Here is a 24604-nt window from a genome sequence, read left to right on the forward strand (position 1 = left end):
GAATCCTGGTTGTTCCAAACTTCTTCCATTTAAGAATTATAAAGGACACTGTGCTTTGGGGTACTTTCAGTGCAGCAGAAAATTTTTTGCACCCTTCTCCAGATCTGTGCCCAATCCTGTCTCTGAGTTCTACAGGCATTTCTTTCCTCCTTATTGCTTAGTTTTTTCTCTAATATACATTGTCAACTTTGAGATCTTACATAGACAATAATGTCCGGTCAACTGAATTTACCACAGATGGACTCCAGTCAAGATGTAGAAACATCTCAAAGATGATCTTAGTTTTTCCTAATAATTTTAGTTTTTTCCTTTTTTAATGAATGCAAGTTGCTGGGGGAAAACTTTATTTATTATTTTTTTCATTTTGGCAGAAACCCGAAACATAACTAAATGTGAAAAGGTCCGAAAACTTTCCGAATACATTGTATATGTGCCTGTGTAAATGCTCCAAAAGAACACCTCTTTCAAAAGACCACCCAATTTACACACCATTGTTTCCCACTGTGGATTCTTGTCCACGTACCAAGGAAGCTGTAATACACAGATTTGTGCCATATTAACTTTTTAGAAGGTCTTTGATTTGCGCACACACACACACCAGTGAGCCTTGGGCACCATGACCAAATCACCAGTTGTGTTTTCTTAGATCACTTTTCATAGGTATTTACTACTGGATACCAGGCACTCCCCACAAAACCCATCATTTTGGAGATGCTTCAATTCAGTTAAGTCAGCACAGTTTGGCCCTTCTCAAATTTGGTTAGATCCTTACGCATGTTCATTTTCCTGCTTCCAACGCAGAAACCTCAAAAACTGACTGTTAACTTGCTCATAACCCTTGATAGGTGACATTGGTAGTAAATTATCAAAGTTAACATTCACTTTACCTGTCAGTTGCAACTTGCCCCATAACAGGCTGAACTAGATGGACAGATGTCTTTTTTTAGCCTTATAAACTATGTTATGTTACTATGTTACTAGTTGTTTGAATGTTACTATATCTATACTGCAATTAATCCGCAAAGTACCATATCTGTGGTTGATACATGTCAGCAGTCTTACATGGGTATCAAATCAGATGTACACTACAGGCAGTGGCGGTCTGAGAACTTAAAGTGGCCCCGGAAAAAAATCTAAATTGGCCACATGCTGTAATTGGCCACCATACTGCCTCAGCAAAACCAAATGCCACAGTGCAGCACTATATACTGCCATAGCTAAAATACCACAGTGCAGCACAAAATACCACCCAGGCTAACCAAATACCACAGTGAAGCACAAAATACCTCCCCAGAAGCTGGCCCTCTGTGGTGGCCAGCACCAGCTGCCATGTTCTGTCCTTATCCTATTATGATGTGTGTGTTATGAAGGAGAGGGCTGAGGAGGTGAGAAATTGGCCACTGCACCGAGCCATCCCTACCTTCAGCATGCTGTCGGGTATTTTAGCACTACCAAACGTACAGGAGAATACAGCACTACATACCTTTTACATCCAGTGACATTTTATCTGATATAGACATTCTCTATTCTCATCTTTACCATTTGCCCTGCACCTCTGACTGCTTCTTTTTTAGCTATGTCTCATCTTATATTCCTGAATCTTCCTTCATTCTCCCTACCTTCTCAACACAAATCCCCATTCTTCTGCCACCCCCATACTGTTCCTACTGTATTCCCAAATGTCCTCAAATACTATACTGCAGAACAAAATAGTGCCCCACTGATAATTATGCCCCCAGAAATATAATGTCACTTAAAATGTCCCCAGCAATAATTGTGCCCCTATAGTGTCCTGAAAATGGCTATACAGTTGAATTTAGGAGACCATCTGCGGCCGCTGACCGGGTACATAAGTACCTTAAACGTTCATCATTAATTAATGATCAGGAAACATTAAAACGGGAAAAAAAAAATTTTTTAAATGCAGGCTACCATTCAATGAGTAAAGAAACTATATAGTTTATCCAATCCCAAAATAATTATTAATCTTTCTGTTGTAGCTATTACTATGCAGTATGTTAATTTGGCTCCTTCTGTTTTTATCAGCTTTCTTCTTTTCAAGTGTTTGTAATTGGAGCTATTGCCAAAGCTATTGCCACAGCAGTCACATATCCTTTGCAAACTGTGCAATCAGTACTTCGGGTAAGTATAAATCTAAAGTAATATTGCTAAATTATTACTGGTATTTTCCCTTCACCCATGTACAAGAAGGAGAGAGAGACAGGCCTGTCTCTAGAGCTGTTAAATAGGGAATACTTCCTCCTTTGATGTTCTGTCTTAGGCACACATGATCCTGGAACATGCAGCTTCTAGAGCTATGAAGCATGTAACACCTTGATGATGAACTGATCTCCAGTAGGAACTGCAGTAAATGTACGACTCTGCTAAACCTCCACCAGAAATAATTCAGCAATCTAAGTATTCCTCCCCTCTTCTTCAACCATTGCCCTGGCCTCTCTTCATAGTTTGGCCTCATGCCTCTTTGTTGTTTGTGTAGTGTGACTGGTTGACTTGGCTGATCTGACCTCTTCCCACTAGGTATTGCCTTTAATCTTCTCCCTTCAGTCAGGGTAGAAGAAGCCAAATGCCAAACACTAACACCAGATGCAAGGCATGAAGTTTATGATGAGAGGTGTGCGTTTTTGTTTTTTAATTTAATGAGTTGATTGTAGAAGATAATTGTCTCTCAAGATATTGTGTAAGTTATTAGTAGTCTGGTGTGGTTACAGTCAGATGTTGAGGAGGGGCCCACCAGTAAATTCCTTTTGGTACAGGAGCATGTGTTTTGTTTTTCTAAGAAATATCGTATGTTATGTTAAGTCTGGGGAAACCATAAGAAGCCCATCTTCTAGTGGGCTAATTGGCTAATCTGGAGAGATCAGAAAAGGCCCACTCCATGCTCCCAGTGTGGAGTGATAATATGAGCTGGATGGCATTAACTCTGGTGTAAACAACAATGAGGCAGCCTATGCACTTTGCTTGGAAAGACTTTGCTATGATTAAGGACACATATTCAGGTGTTGTTGATTTTAAGGATGTGACAATAAATGATCAAGATTTTAGATTTTTAGATGTGCTGGATAATTCTTCCTTGAAATGAGCATCCTGCTGCCAGTCTGGGTTTTCTCTGTGCACCCCTGACCGTGGTGAGTTGATTGCTTCCTGCTTGGTTTCTACTAGACAGGGGTACCTTTTATCTCCTTCTATTCTTGTTTTAGCTATGGAGCTGTTAGTAAGGATAATCAGAACAATGATATACAGTGAGGAACAGAAATATTTGAACACCCTGCAATTTTGCAAGTTCTCCCACTTACAAATCATGGAGGGGTCTGAAATTCACATTGTAGGTGCATTCCCACTCTGAGAGACAGAATTTTTTTTAAAAAAAATCAGGAAATCACATTGTATGATTTTTAAAGAATTTATTTGTCTTGCACTGCTGAACAAAAGTATTTGAACACCACAGAAAATCAGTGTTAATATTTGGTACAGAAGCCTTTGTTTGCAATTACAGAGGTCAAAGTTCTTGACCAGGTTTGCACACACTGCAACAGGGATTTTGGCCCACTCCTTCACACAGATCTTTTCTAGATCTGTCAGGTTTCAGGGCTATCGCTGAGCAACACTGAGTTTCAGCTCCCTCCAAAGATGTTCTATTGGATTTAGGTCTGGAGACTGGCTAGGCCACTCCATAACCTTGATATGCTTCTTATGGAGCCACTCCTTGGTTATCCTGGCTGTGTGATTCGGGTCGTTGTCATGTTGGGAGACCCAGCCACGACCCATCTTCAATGCTATGACTGAGGGTAGGAGGTGGTTGCTCAAAATCTCACAATAAATGGCCCCATTCATCCTCTCCTTAATACGGTGCAGTTGTCCTGTCCCCTTTGCGGAAAAGCACCCCCAAAGCATGATGTTACCACCCCCATGCTTCACAGTAGGGATGGTGTTCTTGGATGCAACTCATTCTTCTTTTTCCTCCAAACACGACGAGTGAAGTTTAGACCAAAAGTTCTACTTTGGTCTCATCTGACATGACTTTCTCCCATGCCTCCTCTGGATCATCAAGATTGTCATCGGCAAACTTCAGACGGGCCTGGACATGTGTTGACTTGAGCAGGGGAACCTTCCGTGCAATGCATAATTTGAAACCATGACGGCGTAGTGTTCTACCGACAGTGACCTTTAAAACTGTGGTCCCAGCTCTCTTCATGTCATTGACCAGCTCCTCCCTTGTAGTTCTGGGCTGATTCCTCACCTTTCTTATCATCAGTGATACCCCACGAGGTGAGATCTTGCATGGAGCCCCAGTCCGAGGGAGACTGACGGTCGCCTTCAGCCTCTTCCATTTTCTAGCAATTGCTCCAACAGTTGATCTATTTTCACCAAGATGCTTGGCAATTGCCCCCTAGCCCATTCCAGCCTTGTGGAGGTCCACAATTTTATCTCTGGTGTCTTTTGACAGCTCTTTGGTCTTGCCCATGGTAGTTGGCGTCTGACTGACTGTGTGGTGGACAGGTGTCTTTAAAGAGCTCAGACAGGTGCTACTAAGTTAGATTAATGAGTGGAGTAGAGGTGGACTTTGGGGTAGAGGTGGGAGAACTTGCAAAATCGCAGGGTGTTCAAATACTTCTGTACCTCACTGTAACAGGAGTAAAGGCTTGTTCACACAGATTTTTTTGGAGCTGACTTTGGAGCGTTTCTGCTTCAAAATCGGCTCCAAAAAATGCCTCAAGACAGCCTCCCATTCATTTCAATGGGAAGCAGCAGTTGATTTATTTTTTTATTACCCACGTAAAAAAGCAGCACCTTTTTGTGTATTTTCTGTGCTTTTTTGGGTGCATATCTGCTTCAAAAGCATCAAGCAGAAAATTCAGCCTTGTAATGAAATGAGCACCCATTGATTTAAAAAAGACGCATAAAAAATGCATCAAAAATGTGTTAAACGCATAATTTTTCGTGCTGAAAGAAAACACATGTATTCGACGCAGATTTTTTTTAACCGCCTTACGCAGGGATGCATCCTGCGGGCGGTCGGTTTGTTCCTCGTAGACGCATCGGCGCGTCCAGATTTCCTGTGAACGCGTTGATCTACAGCCTGCCAGCGGCGATCATTCGCTGGCAGGCTGTAGATGCGATTTTTTTAACCCCAGAATGGTATATCAGACGCTGTTTTGTTAACAGCGTCTGATATACCTGGTCCTCTGGTGGTCCCTTTTGCTTGGATCGACCACCAGAGGATACAGGCAGCTCTGTAAGTAGCACCAAGCACCACACTACACTGCACCCCCCCCTCCTGTCACTTATTAACCCCTGATCACCCCATATAGACTCCCTGATCACCCCCCTGTCATTGATCACCCCCCTGTAAGGCTCCATTCAGACGTCCGTATGTGTTTTGCGGATCTGCAAAACACGGACATCGGCAATGTGCTTTCCGCATTTTGTGGATCCACACATTGCCAGAACTATATAGAAAATGCCTTTTCTTGTCCGCAATTGCGGACAAGAATAGGACATGTTCTATAGGCTCTACAAAAAACGCAGTGTTCGGCCGATCAGGCCTGATCTTGTGCGCACACTTGCGTTCAGTCCGCCCCACCGCAGTGACAGAATATATATTTTTTCTGATCACTGCAAAAACACCGTAAAATCGCTGCGGCGCTATAAAGATCACTTTTGAGGGGCATGGTGAGTTCATAGATTTTTTTTTTTTTGGCACAAGTTAGCGGAAATTTATTTATTTATTTTTTTTATTGCAAAGTCTCATATTCCACTAACTTGTGACAAAAAATTAAATCTCACATGAACTCACCATACCCCTCACGGAATCCAAATGCATAAATTTTTTTTGACATTTATATTCCAGACTTCTTCGCACGCTTTAGGGCCCCTAAAATGCCAGGGCAGTATAAATATCCCATATGTGACCCCATTTTGGAAAGAAGACACCCCAAGGTATTTCGTGAGGGGCATGGCGAGTTCATGTAAAAAAAAATTTTTTGTCACAAGTTAGTGGAATATGAGACTTTGTAAGAGAAAAAAAAAAATCTTTTTCCGCTAACTTGTGCCAAAAAAAATATATTCTAGGAACTCGCCATGCCACTCACGGAATACCTTGGGGTGTCTTCTTTCCAAAATGGGGTCACTTGTGGGGTATTTATACTGCCCTGGTATTTTAGGGGCCCTAAAACATGAGAAGTAGTTTGGAATCCAAATGCTTAAAAAATGCCCTGTGAAATCCTAAAAGAACTCATTGGAATTTGGGCCCCTTTGCGCACCTAGGCTGCAAAAAAGTGTCACACATGTGGTATCGCCGTACTCAGGAGAAGTAGGGCAATGTGTTTTGGGGTGTACTTTTACATATACCCATACTGTGTGTGAGAAATATCTCTGTAAATGACAACTTTTTTTAAATTTTTATACAAAGTTGTCAATTTACAGAGATATTTCTCTCACCCAGCTTGGGGGTATATGTAAAAATACACCCCAAAACACATTGCTCTACTTCTCCTGAGTACGGCGATACCACATGTGTGACACTTTTTTGCAGCCTAGGTGCGTAAAGGGGCCGAAAGTCCAACGAGTACCTTTAGGCTTTACGGGGTTGCTCACAATTTAGCCCCGCTCAAAATGCCAGAACAGTAAACACACCCCACAAATGACCCACTTTCGGAAAGTAGACACCCCAAGGTATTCACTGAGGGGCATATTGAGTCCATGAAAGATTGAACTTTTTGTCACAAGTTAGCGGAAAGGGAGACTTTGTGAGAAAAAAATAAAAAATATCAATTTCCGCTAACTTGTGCCAAAAAAAAAAAACTTCTATGAACTCGCCATGACCCTCACGGAATACCTTGGGGTGTCTTCTTTCCAAAGTGGGGTCACATGTGGGTTATTTATACTGCCCTGGCATTTTAGGGGCCCTAAAGCGTGAGAAGAATTCTGGAATCCAAATGCCTAAAAATGCCCTCCTAAAAGGTACTCATTGGAATTTGGGCGCCTTTGCGCACCTAGGCTGCAAAAAAGTGTCACACATGTGGTATCACCGTACTCAGGAGAAGTAGGGCAATGTGTTTTGGGGTGTATTTTTACATATACCCATGCTGGGTGAGAGAAATATCAATGTAAAATGACAACTTTGTATAAAAAAATGGGAAAAGTTGTCTTTTACAGAGATATTTCTCTCACCCAGCATGGGTATATGTAAAAATACACCCCAAAACACATTGCCCTACTTCTCTTGAGTACGGCGATTCCACATGTGTGACACTTTTTTGCAGCCTAGGTGCGCAAAGGGGCCCAAATTCCAATGAGTATCTTTACGTTTTCACAGGGCATTTTTTACGCATTTGGATTCCAAACTACTTCTCACGCTTTAGGTCCCCTAAAATGCCAGGGCAGTATAAATACCCCACAAGTGACCCCATTTTGGAAAGTAGACACACCAAGGTATTCGCTGAGGGGCATATTGAGTCCATGAAAGATTGAACTTTTTGTCACAAGTTAGCGGAAAGGGAGACTTTGTGAGAAAAAAATAAAAAATATCAATTTCCGCTAACTTGTGCCAAAAAAAAAAAACTTCTATGAACTCGCCATGACCCTCACGGAATACCTTGGGGTGTCTTCTTTCCAAAGTGGGGTCACATGTGGGTTATTTATACTGCCCTGGCATTTTAGGGGCCCTAAAGCGTGAGAAGAATTCTGGAATCCAAATGCCTAAAAATGCCCTCCTAAAAGGTACTCATTGGAATTTGGGCGCCTTTGCGCACCTAGGCTGCAAAAAAGTGTCACACATGTGGTATCACCGTACTCAGGAGAAGTAGGGCAATGTGTTTTGGGGTGTATTTTTACATATACCCATGCTGGGTGAGAGAAATATCAATGTAAAATGACAACTTTGTATAAAAAAATGGGAAAAGTTGTCTTTTACAGAGATATTTCTCTCACCCAGCATGGGTATATGTAAAAATACACCCCAAAACACATTGCCCTACTTCTCTTGAGTACGGCGATTCCACATGTGTGACACTTTTTTGCAGCCTAGGTGCGCAAAGGGGCCCAAATTCCAATGAGTATCTTTACGTTTTCACAGGGCATTTTTTACGCATTTGGATTCCAAACTACTTCTCACGCTTTAGGTCCCCTAAAATGCCAGGGCAGTATAAATACCCCACAAGTGACCCCATTTTGGAAAGTAGACACACCAAGGTATTCCGTGAGGGGTATGGTGAGTTCATGTAAAATTTTATTTTTTGTCACAAGTTAGTGGAATATGAGACTTTGTAAGAAAAAAAAAAATAATAATCATTTTCCGCTAACTTGTGACAAAAAATAAAAACTTCCATGAACTCACTATGCCCATCAGCGAATATCTTAGGGTGTCTACTTTTCGAAATGGGGTCATTTGTGGGGTGTTTCTACTGTCTGGGCATTGTAGAACCTCAGGAAACATGACAGGTGCTCAGAAAGTCAAAGTGCGTAAATTCACATTTTTGCACCATAGTTTGTAAACGCCATAACTTTTACCCAAACCAATAAATATACACTTATTGCTTTTTTTTTTTATCAAACACATGTAGAACAATAAATTTAGAGAAAAACTTATATAGAAATGTAGTTTTATTTGAAAAATTTTACAACAGAAAGTGAAAAATGACATTTTTTTACAAAAATATCGGTCAATTTTGATATAAAAAAAAAGTAAAAATGTCAGCAGCAATGAAATACCACCAAATGAAAGCTCTATTGGTGAGAATAAAAGGAGGTAAAATTCATTTGGGTGGTAAGTTGTATGACCGAGCAATAAACCGTGAAAGTAGTGTAGTGCAGAATTGTAAAAAGTGGTCTGGTCTTTAAGGGGGTTTAAGCTAGGGGAGCTGAGGTGGTTAAGTGTGTTTTTTAAAATCAGTTGTATGAACTGGCCCTACAAGTGGGTAGTAGAGAGTATAAATTAAGCCTATTTGCCGATGATATATTACTTTCTTTGACAAAACATTGACTTCTCTCCCTAATCTTATTAAAGTGTTAGATGATTTTGAGGTCCGGACTACATATTCATTTAGCTAAATCTGCGATTTTTTTTATTTACTTATATACATTTTTTTATTATTGTAATATGAAAGATTGTACATACAAAGTATTGTCCATTATTTTTGATTGTATTAAAAAATATATATATTTCCTACTTGAAGGGGTTTTCCGAGACATTATAACTGATGACCAGTGTTCCCTCTAAGCTGCGTGGCCACGCAGCTTCTACAGCACCCTGCTCAGGGCCTCTATCGACCAGCTCACTGCAGCAAGCCCAGCCAAAGTCAGTGCTCAAAACATCCTGACACTATCGCCAGGATTTTCTGTGAGGATTGCGAACCTGGTGCCTCCTCCTCCTCCTTCTTCTTACTACACTGCTGCTACCCCTCTGCATGTTAGTGAATCTACGGTGTAGCTGTGATGTGGAGCTTTTCTGTGCTTGTGCCTCCATCTGCTTGAGGGGGCGGTGAGTGATTACCTGCCCTCTGACATGAGGACCGGCAGCAATAAACAGAAGAGAGGAAAACTTAAGATGAACCCCCAGGATTCTGGCCCCAGCTTGTCCAGTATGGTGACATTTTATTTTATTTGTCTGTATGAGTATATAGCTACAGTATGTGTACAGAGTGTGTAAGTACATAGGTATAATATCCCCTTAGGGACGCATTACGTACCGGTACGGCATGTTTCCCGAGTCCTTAAGGACCCATGAGGTACCGGTACGTCATGGGTTTAAAACGCGATTACGGCGCGGCGGGGGTTAATCGAAACAGGATGCCTGCTGAAATCATTCAGCGGGCATTCTGTCACAACGACGGGGGGGTCATGTGACACCCCCCCCCCCCCCCCGTATCGGCGATCGCCGCAAACCGCAGGTCAATTCAGACCTGCAGTTTGCGGCTTTACCTGCGGTTGCGGCGGCTGTGCGGCGGTGCCATCGGGTCCCCATGCGGCTGTAGGGGGGACCCGATGGCATGAAAGGCAGCGTGATGTCTAAGGAAGGCATCGTGCTGCCTTCCGGTGAAGAGCCTGTGAGATCCAGCCCTCTCAGATCTCACAGGCCCTGGAAGCTGTATGAGTAATACACACAGTATTACTCATACAGCCAATGCATTCCAATACAGAAGTATTGGAATGCTTTGTAAAGGAATATACCCCCCAATGTTCAAGTCCCAAAGTGGGACAAAAAAAAAAGTGAAAAAAAAGTTGAAAAAAAAAAGTTTTCCCCAAAAACTAAGTTTCAAGAAAAAATAAACAAAAACTTCATTTTCCCCAAATAAAGTACAAAAAAATTGGTAAAAAATAGGGGGTGAAAAAAAGTATACATATTAGGTATCGCCGCGTCCGTATCGACCGGCTCTATAAACATATCACGTGACCTAACCCCTCAGATGAACACCATAAAAACTGTGCTAAATAAACAATTTTTTTGTCACCTTACATCACAAAAAGTACAACAGCAAGCGATCAAAAAGGCGTTTGCCCACCAAAATAGTACCAATCTAACCGTCACCTCATCCTGCAAAGAATTAGCCCCTACCTGAAACAATCGCCCAAAAAAAAAAAAAAACTATGGCTCAGAATATGGAGACACTAAAACATCATTTTTTTTGTTTGAAAAAAGCGGTTATTGTGTAAAACTTACATAAATAAAAAAAAAAAGTATACATATTTGGTATCGCCACGTTCGTATCAACCGGTTCTATAAAAATATCACATGACCTAACCTCTCAGATGAACACCGTAAAAAATAAAAACTGTGCTAAAACCATTTTTTGTCACCTTACATCACAAAAAGTGTAATAGCAAGCGATCAAAAAGTCATATGCACCCCAAAATACTACCAATCAAGCCGTCATCTCATCCCGCAAAAAATGAGACCCTACGTAAGAAAATCGCCCAAAAACTGAAAAAACTATGGTTCTCAGAATATGGAGACACTAAAACATGATTTTTTTTGTTTCAAAAATGAAATCTTTGTGTAAAACTTACATAATTAAAAAAAAAGTATACATATTAGGTATCGCCGTGTCCGTATCGACCGGCTCTAAAAAATTATCACATGACCTAACCCCTCAGATCAATACCGTAAAAAATGTAAAATAAAAACTGTGGTAAATAAACCATTTTTTTTTCACCTTACATCACAAAAAGTGTAATCGCAAGCGATCAAAAAGTCACACGCACCCCAAAATAGTGCCAATAAAACTGTCATCTCATCCCGCAAAAATCATACCCTACCCAAGGTAATCGCTCAAAAACTGAAAAAACTATGGCTCTCAGACTATGGAAACACTAAAACATTATTTTTTTTGCTTCAAAAATGAAATCATTGTGTAAAACTTGCATAAATAAAAAAAAGTATACATTTTAGGTATCGCCGCATCCGTGACAACCTGCTCTATAAAAATATCACATGATCTAACCTGTCAGATGAATGTTGTAAATAACAAAAAATAAAAACTGTGCCAAAACAGCTATTTCTTGTTATCTTGCCTCACAAAAAGTGTAATATAGAGCAACCAAAAATCATATGTACCCTAAACTAGTACCAACAATACTGCCACCCTATCCTGTAGTTTCTAAAATGGGGCCACTTTTTTGGAGTTTCTACTCTAGGGGTGCATCAGGGGGGCTTCAAATGGGACATGGTGTCAAACAAAACAGTCCAGCAAAACCTGCCTTCCAAAAACCGTATGGCATTCCTTTCCTTCTGCGCCCTACGTGTGCCCGTACAGTGGTTTACGACCACATATGGGGTGTTTTTGTAAACTACAGAATCAGGGCCATAAATATTGAGTTTGGTTTGGCTGTTAACCCTTGCTTTGTAACTGGAAAAAAATTATTAAAATGGAAAATCTGCCAAAAAAGTGAAATTTTGAAATTGTATCTCTATTTTCCATTAATTCTTGTGGAACACCTAAAGGCTTAATTGTAAAATCAGTTTTGTATACCTTGAGGGGTGTAGTTTATAGAATGGGGTCATTTTTTGGTGGTTTCTATTATGTAAACCTCACAAAGTGACTTCAGACCTGAACTTCTAAACTTCTAAGCCTTGTAACATCCCCAAAATATAAAATATCATTCCCAAATTGATCCAAACATGAAGTAGACATATGGGGAATGTAAGGTAATAACTCTTTTTGGAGGTATTACTATGTATTATAGAAGTAGGGAAATTGAAACTTTGAAATTTGCAATTTTTTTCAAATTCTTGGTAAATTTTGTATTTTTTTTTAAATAACTTAATTTTACCAGTGTCATGAAGTACAATATGTGACGAAAAAACTATCTCAGAATGGCCTGGATAAGTCAAAGCGTTTTAAAGTTATCAGCACTTAAAGTGACACTGGTCAGATTTGCAAAAAATAACCTGGTCCTTAAAGGGAACCTGTTACCAAAAAATCGCCTATTAAGCTGTCAAGAGTACCTTATAGTGCTACATAGTTGTGTCCTATAGCACTTTTTCGTCCTTTTCCTGCATTTATCGTCACTGAGAAATTGATGTTTTAATCAGCAGCTGCCCTGTGTTTCAAGTCAGGCTTGAAGTCAAGGGGGCAGCGGCCTAGGTGTCTCAAATCCTGCTTTTCCGGCCTCTCGCCGCCTTGATTGACACTCCGCATCTTAGTGCCGGGACCGCGCTCTCAGCCCGCATGCGCAGTAAAGGCCGGAAAAGCAGGATTTGAGACGCCTAGGCCGCTGCCCCCTTGACTTCAAGCCTGACTTGAAACACAGGGCAGCTGCTGATTAAAACATCAATTTCTCAGTGACGATAAATGCATGAAAAGGACGAAAAAGTGCTATAGGACACAACTATGTAGCACTATAAGGTACTCTTAACAGCTTAATAGGCGATTTTTTGGTGACAGGTTCCCTTTAAGGTAAAAAAGGGCTGAGTCCTTAAGGGGATATACAGTATGTGTATAGATACCTGTATGTGTCTAGTTTGTGTAAGTATATAGGTATAATGCACAGTGTATGTGTGAGTATATAAGTATAATCTACAGTGTGTAAGTATATAGATATAATGTACAGTGTGTGTGCGCGTATAGGTATAATGTACAGTGTATGTGTGAGTATATTAATATAGTAACATAGTACATAAGGCCGAAAAAAGACATTTGTCCATCCAGTTCGGCCTGTCATCCTGCAAGTTGATCCAGAGGAAGGCAAAAAAAAAAAAAAACTGTGAGGTAGAAGCCAATTTTCCTCACTTTAGGGGAATAAAAAAATTCCTTCCCGACTCCAATCAGGCAATCAGAATAACTCCCTGGATCAACGACCCCTCTCTAGTAGCTATAGCCTGTAATATTAATATACAGTGTATATAGATGTGTACAGTATGTAAGTATATAGGTATAATGTACGGGGTGTGTGTGTGTATATAGATGTAATTAGCGTTGAGCAAATCAAGCTTCGGATCATAGATCTGAAGTCGAATTGTTCTAACACTTCGTTTCAATGCTGTACGGAAACCTACCTCCATACAGCATTAAAATGTATTGCCTCCATGGAGGCAAAATTAGTTTCACCCGAAGTCACGTTTATTTCTACATCTTTTAAAAATATTTCAAATTTGGAATACGAAGTCAGATTTGGCTTCCTTACTTCCTATCTTCTAAATCACCAACTCTTATTATGGGTGATTTTAATATCCCCTTTGAATTGATGATCCTATCTCCCCATCAGCCTCTCACATTTTTTTCTATAACCTCCTCTCTTGGCCTATCACAACTTAGTTCCTCTGCCACGCATGAATAGGGCAATACATTTGATCTAGTCTTCTTCCGTCACTGCTCAGTCTCAAACATTAGTAACTCATCCTTCCCACTTTCTGACCACAATCTTCTCATGACAATCCTACTTTTCACACTGATAGAAACCTACACAGCATTAACTGCCAGCAACTTATTGACACCCTGCAATTAGCTCTTACCGCAATCTCTTTCCTGTCCAGGCCTGGCAGCCAACCATTTCTACCATAACCTTAAAACCACCCTAGATGAAGTTGCTCCAGTATCAATCCGACCCTCCCGACACAGAAGAAGGCAACCCTGGCACAAATCTGAAACACGTTTTCTCCAGCGCTGCTCCAGATCAGCATACTTTCCTCCATTAAAAATTTATGCTTAAAACATACAATTCGGCCCTCAACATTGCCAAACAAAAGTAATTTACCTCTCTCATCTCCTCACTCTCAAATGAGCCATAACGACTCTTTGACACTTTTCATTCCCTTCTAATCCCTAATGTTCCAAAACCTGTCGCTGACCTCTGTGCCGATGGCATGGCCACTTACTTCTGAGACAAGATTGTCAGTGTCCGGCAGGAAATGATCTCAGTCCCCAAATAATTTCAATCCTCCTCCCTCCCATTCTTCCACATGCTCTCTCTCCTCTTTTGACCCTATAACGGATGAAGAGGTCTCCAGGCTTCTTTCTTCTTCTCGACCCACGACCTGTAACAGTGATCCTCTTCCATCACACTTTCTACAGTCCCTCTCCCCGGCTGTCATTACTCACCTAACTACAATTTTTAACCTCTCTCTCTCTTCTGGTATCTTTCCCTCCTCTTTCAAACACTCTGTTATAACCCCTCTTCTTGACCCCTTACAATCTGCCTTTCGCCTCTTCACTCTGCAGAAACTGCCCTTACTAAACTGTCTAACAATCTACTGACGGCAAAAAGTGATGGTGATTATTCTCTACTGATTTTTCTTGATCTCTCTGCAGCGTTTGATACCGTCGACCATAAACTCCTCCTCACCATGCTCCACTTTATTGGCCTTAAGGCTCTCTCTTGGTTCTCTTCCTATCTCTCTGGCCACTCCTTTAGTGTATCATTTGCTGGCTCTTCTTCTTCTCCTCTTCCTCTTGATGTTGGCGCTCCTCATGGCTCAGTACTAGGTCCTCTACTCTTCTCCCTCTACACAGCCTCCATCGGACAAACTATCAGTAGGTTTGGCTTTCGGTACCATTTCTATGCTGATGACACCCAACTATACACTTCATCCCCTGACATCACCCCTGCTTTACTCCAAAACACCAGTAATTCTCTGGCAGTTGTCTCTAACATCATGTCCTCTCTGTATCTAAAACGGAACCTCTCAAAAACTGAACTTTTTGTCTTTTCTCCATCTACGAACCCACCTAAACTTGATATTTAAATTTCAGTCTGCAGCACCATCATAACTCCTGTGCAACATGCCTGCTGCCTTTGGGCCACGTTTGACTCAGATCTTTCATTTGTTCCCCATATTCAATCACTTACATGCTCTTGTCGTCTGCACCTCAAGAATATCGCAGAATCCTCCCTTTTCTTACGGTGGAAACGGCAAAAACTATTGTTGTTATATAGTTAATACGGTTGGAAAAAGACATAAGTCCATTAAGTTCAACCAAGGATAGGTGGGGACGCAAATCCCAGAAGGAAATGACTCAGATTTCTACACGTTTTCATAAGCATTAATGTTTACTTTTAAGAATTCATCTAAACCCTTTTAAAAACTGTCCACTGTTGCTGCTGTGACCACATCCTGAGGAAGTCTATTCCAGAGATCCACAGTTCTTACAGTAAAGAAGCTTTGACGCTTCTGGAGACCTGAATTTTTTCTTCTCCAGTCGGAGGTGGTGCCCCTTTGTCTTTTGAGGGCATTTTACATGGAACAGTTTTTCACCGTATTTTTTGTATGGCCCATTTATATATTTGTATAAGTTAATCATGTCCCCCCTTAGACATCTCTTCTCAAATTAAATTATTTTATTCTTTTTTCATAACAAAGACCCTCCATGCCCCTTATCAATTTAGTCACTCTCCTATGTACTTTTTCAGCCACCTTTGCCCAAAATTTTTTTTTTATCAAAGACATGTAGAACAATAAATTTAGAGAAAAAATTATATATAGATGTCGTTTTAAAAAAAAAAAAATTACAACTGAAAGTGAAAAGTCATTTTTTTGCAAAAATTTTGGTAAATTTCGATTAATAACAAAAAAAAGTAAAAATGTCAGCAGCAATGAAATACCACCAAATGAAAGCTCTATTCGTGAGAAGAATAGGAGGTAAAATTCATTTTGGTGGTAAGTTGCATGACTGAGCAATGAACGGTGAAAGTAGTGTAGTGCAGAAGTGTAAAAAGTGGTCTGGTCATTAAGGGTGTTTAAGCTAGGGGAGCTGAGGTGGTTAATTGGATCATGTGTGAGTGGGTAGGCGAGTGCGAACCAACCTGACCCGCTATAAGACAGCCCTGGAATGGGTGGGATGAATACCCCTGACGAAGCTCGAATGAGCGAAACCCGGGTCGGGTGATTGATCCATTGTATATTGCTCTTATATACTTGTACATTGTGAGTATAATAAAACCATTTTTACTCCAATTTGCATGACGGTACTTCACTATTTGCTGCAATTTTTGGTGTTCCATAGAAGCTTGGAAGTTAGAGGAGGAAAGGCTTTGATTGGCCTGTTTGCTTCCCCATGTCCGTGAGTATTTGACTGGCTTCGAATGTGGATTTCCTGTGACTTCTGAGGCAGCGTGGTCCAAAAAAAAGAAACGCTATTAAAGGGGCGGTCACCGTGAAAGTCAGTGTTAAAAAGGCGGTCACTGTGAAAGTCACTGTTAAAGGGGCGGTCACTGTGAAAGTCACTGTTAAAGGGGTGGTCATTGTAAAAGTCACTGCTAAAGGGGCGTTCTTTGTGAAAGTCACTGTTAAAGGGGTGGTCACTGTCAAAGTAAATGTTAAAGGGGGAGTCGCTGTTTAAAGGGTGATCAATGCAAAAGTCACTGTGAAAGGGGCGGTCACTGAAAGTCACTGTTAAAAGTCACTGTCAGAAGTCACAGGAAATCCACATTCGAAGCCAGTCAAATAATCACGGACATGGGGAAGCAAACAGGCCAATCAAAGCCTTTCCTCCTCTAACGTCCAAGCTTCTATGGAACACCAAAAATTGCAGCAAATAGTGAAGTACCGTCATGCAAATTGGAGTAAAAATGGTTTTATTATACTCAGGAAAATCTTGGCTCACGCGAGATGGCGCCGATCGGCGTTAGTGTGACCTGGCAGCGCCGCCGCAATCACGCAGTTAGCGAGACGGGAGTTGGTTAACAGGGACTTTCACAGTGACCGCCCCTTGGTCATGTACTTTTTTATGGACTGGTGCCCAGAACTGAACTGCATATTCCAGATGAGGCCGCACCAACGCTTTGTAAAGTGATAATATTACATCCCTGACCCGTGAGTCCATGCCTCGTTTAATGTATGACAATATCCTGGTGGCCTTAGAAGCAGCTGAGTGACATTGTATGCTGTTATTCAATCTATGATCTACAAGGATACCCAAATCCGTTACATCCCATAGGACATATGAAGCACAGAGATTATTTACTACAAAGATGCATAACTTTACATTTATCCGCATTGAACCTCATTTGCCAAGTTGATGCCCAATCACTCAGAGTGTTCAAGTCAGCTTGTAGTGTATGGACATCTTCCATAGACTGTACAGTAATACATAGCTTGGTGTTATCTGAAAAAATAGAAATGGTGCTATTAATCCTGTCCTCAATATCATTAATAAATAAATAAATTAAATAATAAAAGACCCAGCACTGAACCTTGGGGTACACCACTTATAACCTTGGACCATTGTTGCCTTGATTCAATCTGCCCTGGAATATCAGGTCAGTTCACAACTTTTTCACCTTCAAACCTGCCTTAAAAACACATCTTTTCCATAGGCCTCCCCAATGGCTCTAAGCAGGAGGGTACCCTGCCTCCCAGGGGCAGGAAACAACGTGGAGAAACAATGATTTAAAAGCTTCCTCCCCCTTTACTTTGTCCAGTTGTTTCCTGTCCCTTGGGATGAAGTGGAGAAATGTGGCAGGGGTTCCCTCCTGCTTAGGCTCTCGTTCAGCTTTGGTGTGAGTTGCCCTGACCTGTGTCAGTAGGGCTGATGCAGGGCAACTGGGTCCGGGACGAGATAAGGGTCCTTCCATCTGCCTTAGCCTAAGCGCAGCTTGTGGCAGGCATCTCTGTGCGTTTTGTGCGTCTTCTGGTAAGGTTACTGGGGGAGGGAGACGGCATAGTGTTGCTCCAGGGGCGGAGTCTCGCGATACTAGGTCATTTGGGTGATTTGCATCAGCGCTGCGTGCGGCGGCGTCCCACGTGACCCGGAAGTTCGGGATAAATTTCGGGTCAGTGCGTTCGCCCTGAGTGGAAGCAAGCAGCCATGTCCCTTCCTACATAAAAATCTGCTGATTTTCCCAAGGCTCAGAGCTGGTAAGCCTCCTCCCATGTTAATTTTTCTATATGCACCATTCCATGTATCGGCACTTTGGGGTCATTTTTTGTGGTGAAGGTTCCTCTTATTTTTAAACTAGCTCCTTGCTGAGGGAGTTAATTCTTTATTGCAGGGCAGAGATGCCAGCAAAAGTGGGGAACCTTCACTAAAGAAGAAATGTGCCATCTGCAAGAAGCAGTTAGCCGGTCATGTAAAGAAAAACACTTTGTCAAAAGTGTACAGGTAAGATCATGTCTGAAGAAGCCCCATTCTTGTGGATAGCCTAAAGTCTCTTATAAAAGAGGAAGTTAGCTCTGCCATTGAAGCAAAGGTGGCTGTAATCCATCAGAAGGCCTCTACTTCCAGAGCTAATCCTGAAGCACACTTTAATGTTGATTTTGACTTTGACAGTGAAATTTCATCAGATTCAGACTCTGCTTTTTCAGACGACGAGTCTGGTAGACCCTTGTGTTCCATTGAAGAAACTAATCTTTACTTAAAACCATCAGGTCTATCATGAATATTGAGGAGTCCAGAGAGACCCATTCCATTCAGGACCAAATGTTTAAAGGTCTAGGTTATAGGAAGAAACAAGTATTTCCTGTCCAAGAAAGCATTAAAAAATTAATTGCAGACGAGTGGAAAGACCCAGAGAAAAGATCAGGAGTCTCAAGGGTTTTTAAGAGAAAATATCCGTTGGAGTCCGACTCAGCCCACTGGGATAAGATTCCTAGAGTTTATGTCCCTATAGCTAGGATCTCTAAAAGTTCCTCCCTACTTTTTGAGGATGTAGGCCTTTTACGAGATTCTATGGATAAGAAATTTGAGTCGATTCTTGGGAGACCTGTACCTCCATGTTAAGACCCAGCATTGCGGCCACTTACACTGAAAGCACCCTTTCTTTGTGGCTGTCTCAATTAAAGTAACATTTAGTTTCAGGGACGCCCAGGGAGGATACTTTATCCTCCTTTCCAGTTCTAAAACGGACTACAAATTTTTTATCCGATGCTTCAGCGGATTTAGTTATACTCTCTGCCAGGTCTGCAGCCCTTTCTAATTCAGCCAGAAGATCCATTTGGTTGAGATCTTGGTCAGGAGACAGTACTTCTAAAAGCAGGCTGTGTAGTATTCCCTGTGAAGGGGACAGATTCTTTGGGTCGATAGTAGATGATATCTTGGATAAAGCATCTGATAGAAAGGTTTTCCCATCAGAATCTAGATTTTTTTTCCACCAACGCCGCTCCTTTCGTAACCAAAGAAAGGGTAGGCCAGATAAAAAAGAAAGGGGAGTTCAGGCTCCTGGCAGCCCACGAAAGGTAAAGGTAGGGGTTTCCTGTTTAACCCGGATAAGCCCACAAAACAGTCCAGCCAGGGACCCGGTGGAGGGAAGATTAAGATTTGTTTCCGCATTGGAAGGTATTTCAAAATCCCCCTGGATTCTAGATTTAATTCATCATGGCTGCAGACTATCTTCTAGAGTCACAGATTCGGACATTTCTAAAAAAGGAAGTCATTGTTCCAGTGCCAGCAGGTCAGAAAGGGAAGGGGTTTTACTCCCCAATCTTTCTAGTGAAAAAGCCGAACGGCACTTTCGGATCCATAATAAACCTGAAGGGTCTCAACAGGCATATATCGCATACAAAAAATTCAAAATGAAAACTGTCAAATCAACAATCTATTACCTTAAGACTGTTATATGATGACTCTAGATTTAGCATACGCCTACTACCATGTTCCCATACACAGAGATCATCAGAAATACCTACGTTTTGAAATCTACCTAGAAAATTGCCTGGTTCACCTACAATTTCAAGTCCTCCTCTTCGGTCTGTCCTCTGCTCCCAGAATTGTAACAAAGCTCATGGCGGAAGTCTCGGAAATTCTTCATCAACAAGAGATCCTATTCATTCCATATTTGGACGATTTTCTTATTGCAGCCCATGCAACAGAAATTCTCTTCAGGAATTTCCAGATAGTCAAGGACATCCTTCAGTCCCTAGGTTGAAAGCTAAATCTAGAGAAATTGGACTTGATTCCCAGCAACAGGAAGATATTCCTGGGAATTCTTCTGGACTCACCTTATGACATCCTTTTTTCTGGATCAGAAGGTACAGGACATAATATCAAGGATCTCATCATTCCGTTCACATCTGAAGGTGTCCTTCAGGGAGATGATGGTAGTTCTGGGTCTAATGACTTCAGCTTTCCCAGTAGTCAGGTTGGCTCAATTTCACGGAAGAATTTTGCAGGATTTTCTCCTAACCGCCTGGAACAAGAGCCAATTCTCCCTACAAAACAGGATATCTCTTCCTACTCATGTGAGGACTTCTCTACAATTGTGGTTACATCCAGAAAATCTGGACCAGGGAGTTCAGTGGAGATCGTCAGACCAGATAGTTATAACAACAGACGCAAGCGGGTCAGGTTGGGGGGCCCATTGCAGGGATCAGCTAGTCCAGGGAATCTGGAGTCGGAGTCTTCTTCCGCTATCCTCAAACTCAAAGGAACTCTTAGCAGTTTTTCTAGCCTTGAGAGCCTTTCTTCCAATTATCCGTTGGAGAAACGTCAAAATTCTGTCAGACAACAGAGCCTCAGTAGCCTATATAAACAAACAGGTTGGCACGAAAAGCAGGAATCTTTGTCAGACTGCGTTCCAGTTATTCTCCTGGGCTCAAATACACATAAGTTTAATCTCAGCGGTCCATCTAAAAGGAGAAGAAAACGCCCTGGTGGATTTTTTTTTAATTTTTTTTCTGAGCAGAAAAAGTCTAAAGCCAGGAGAGTGGTCTTTAAACAAGAAGATATTTTGTGCAATATACAACAGATCTTGGACCTCTTTGCTTCCAGGGCAAACAGGCAGGTCGATCAATTCTATTCCCTATCCTACAAGGACAATCCATTGAGAGTGGATGCATTTTCGGGGCCTTGGCCGGTGGGAATGTTGTATACCTTCCCCCCAATATCTCTGATACCCAGGGTTCTGACAAAGGTAGTGGAAGACAATTGATTCTGATAGCTCCATATTGGCCCAAGAGAACGTGGGTCCCTCTTCTGCGGAGTCTTTTAAAAGGGAAATTTTGGTTAGTCCCACAGATTCTGGAGTTGCTTTTTTAAGGTCCGGCCCAGCATCCAAATGTACGCCAGTTGAATCTAACAGCCTGGATGTTGAAAGATCCATCTTAAAATACAAGGGGCTATCAGATACAGTCATCAATACCCTACTAAGTAGTAGGAAGCCTATCACATCAAAAATGTTTCTCTGGAATGCTGATGTTAAAGTCATTCTGGATTTCCTGCAGAAAGGCCTGGAAGATGGATTAAGGGTTAGTACCCTAAAGGTTCAGGTGGCGGTCCTTAGTGCTTTCATGGATGTAAAGTTAGTTGACACAGGTTTAATCAGACGTTTCTTTAAAGGGGTATTCCCATCTCAGACAATGGGGGCATATCGCTAGGATATGCCCCCATTGTCTGATAGATGCAGGTCCCACCGCTTGGACCCGCACCTACAACAAGAACTGAGCGGGGACAGCTGTGGCTGGAAGACCCCAGATTTCCCGGGGTCCGTCCACCACAAAGCTCTGCTCCCATAGAAGTGAATGGGAGCACACCGTGCACGCGCAGCCCCTGCTCCCATTCATTTCTATAGGGCAAACGGAAATTTTCGGCGGCCCCACAGAAATTAATGGAGGGTGGCTGAGCATGCGCAGTGCGCCCTCCGTTCGTTTCCGTGCTCCGTTCTCATTGTAGCAATATGCCCTCATTGTCTGAGATAGGACAACCCCTTTAAGAGAGCCTATAGATTTAACCCAGCGGTTAGATCCACTGATGCTCCTTGGGACCTTAATCTGGTGCTCTCAGTACTCATGGATCCTCCATTTGAGCCTCTTAATGAAATCCCACTATCTTGCAGGCCACCATATCTAATCGTCCTGGATGACAGAATAGTTTTAAAACATGAGCCTTACTTTTTGCCTAAGGTATTTACAAAATTTCACAGTCAGCAGGAAATGTCATTATCTACTTTCTGTCCACAGGCCAGATGCGACAGAGAAATTAGATTTCACAACTTAGACGTCAGGAGATGCGCCTTGTTTTACCTGGAAGCTACCAAGCAAATAAGGAAGTCTGATCGACTTCTAATTCAATATGCAGGGCAGAACAGAGGTCAGGGGGCTTCAAAAGTAACCATCTCCCGCTGGATCAAAAAGACTATTGCTATGGCTTACAGGGAAAAGGTGTTGCCCCTCCTTTGAATCTGAATGCTCATTGAACAAGAGCAATGTCAACCTCCTGGGCGGAATGTGCCTCTGCTTCCTTGGCCCAGATTTGTCAGGCTGCCACCTGGTCCAGTCCTTCTAACTTCTTTAAACACTACAGACTAGATGTTATCTGTAATGGGGACCTTTCATTTGGATATAAGGTCTTATCTGCGGTGGTCCCTCCCTAATTATAGATTTATTTGCTAATCTTCCTGCTTGGTGCCGTTGGGGAGGCGTATTGAAAAGATGATAATTACACTTACCGGTAATCAGATTTTCGATTTAGCCTCCACAACGGCACTGGGAATTCCCACCCTAATTTATGTTGGATTTCTGATAGTCTTTTTGTTGTATTTTTTTGTTATATGCTTTATACCGTCTCACCAGATAAAGAAAGAGAAGAGAATATAAATAAATATACCTATTCAGCATAATCTATGGTTTCTTGGATACTTACTGGACAAGGTAAAGGGAAGTAGGCTTTTAAATCTTTGTTTCTCCACGTTGTTTTCTGTCCCTGGGAAGCAGGGTACCCTCCTGCTTAGTGCCAGTGTAGAGGCTAAAACGGAAAATTCAATTACCAGAAATTGTAATTATCATCTTCTTAGGCAGCTTATCAAGCTACATAAAATTACTATTCCCCAAGTAAACCTCTCCCTCACCAACTCCTAGCCTGAACCCGATCCGCTAACAGTCCCAAACCCGAAGCAGAACGGCTGGCACCACTTCTTTCAACAACAACAACAACAACAACAACAAAACATTTGTAAAGTTCAATAATGGCTTGAATCCTACTTATCACAATCAACTGCCTTATGTGTCACCCCCAATTCCTCATAAGATTGTAAGCTCCTGCATGCAGGGCCCTGACTCCTAGTGTTTTAGTTGTATATTAGCCAGTTCCTTTTGTATTGTGCATGAACCCTATGAATTTGTAAAGCGTTGTGGAATATGGTGGCGCTATATAATTAAATATTATTTGGTACCAGCTGGTACCTTAGTACCAAACCTAACTTCGGATTGCTAAATTGAAACCTTTTTAAAGATGTAGAAATAAATGCTGAATATATTCACCGAAGTCTCGGTGAAAATGTATTGCCTCCATGGAGGCAAAATTTGTTTAATGCTGCACGGAGACAGGTCTCCATACAGCATTAAAACAAAGTGTTAGAACAAACTGACCTCAGATCTATGATCCGAATCTTGTTTTGTTTAACACTAGATATAATGTACAGTGTGTTTAATATATAGATATAATGTACAGTGTGTTAATATATAGATATAATGTACAGTGTGTTAATATATAGATATAATGTACAGTGTGTGAATATATACAGTTGCAAGAAAAAGTATGTGAACCCTTTGGAATGATATGGATTTCTGCATAAATTGGTCATAAAATGTGATCTGATCTTCATCTAAGTCACACAATAGACAATCACAGTCTGCTTAAACTAATAACGCACAAAGAATTAAATGTTACCATGTTTTATTGAACACACCATGTAAACATTCACAGTGCAGGTGGAAAAAGTATGTGAACCCTTGGATTTAATAACTGGTTGAACCTCCTTTGGCAGCAATAACTTCATCCAAACGTTTCCTGTAGTTGCAGATCAGACATGCACAACGGTCAGGAGTAATTCTTGACCATTCCTCTTTACAGAACTGTTTCAGTTCAGCAATATTCTTGGGATGTCTGGTGTGAATCACTTTCTTGAGGTCATGCCACAGCATCTCAATAGAAGGCGTATTTTCTTTTGTTTAAGCCATTCTGTTGTTGATTTACTTCAATGCTTTGGGTCGTTGATCTGTTGCAACACCCATCTTCCGTTAAGCTTCAGCTGGTGGACAGATGGCCTTAAGTTCTCCTGCAAAATGTCTTGATAAACTTGGGAATTCATTTTTCCTTCGATGATAGCAATCCGTCCTGGCCCTTTTTTGGACAGCAGTGGCTTCCTCTGTGGTATCCTCCCATGAAATCCATTCTTGTTTAGTGTTTTACATATCGTAGATTCGCTAACAGGGATGTTA

At 41.5% G+C, this 24604-nt stretch overlaps 1 protein-coding gene across 3 annotated transcripts in view; it reads left to right on the plus strand.

Moving 5' to 3' along the window:
- Positions 1 to 24604, plus strand: part of SLC25A17 (solute carrier family 25 member 17) — a 490576-nt gene that overhangs the window by 334812 nt on the left and 131160 nt on the right. For 2 of the 3 annotated variants that reach the window (XM_040407517.1, XM_040407516.1), the window contains exon 7: positions 2047 to 2142. In XM_040407517.1, the coding sequence (XP_040263451.1) occupies positions 2047 to 2142 (96 nt within the window). Of the gene's footprint in view, positions 1 to 2046; positions 2143 to 18444; positions 18555 to 24604 lie in introns of all 3 variants that reach the window. The other variant, XM_040407518.1, reaches the window with a different exon arrangement.

This window comes from Bufo bufo, chromosome 9, assembly GCF_905171765.1.
Source record: "Bufo bufo chromosome 9, aBufBuf1.1, whole genome shotgun sequence".
Taxonomy (NCBI): Eukaryota; Metazoa; Chordata; class Amphibia; order Anura; family Bufonidae; genus Bufo; species Bufo bufo.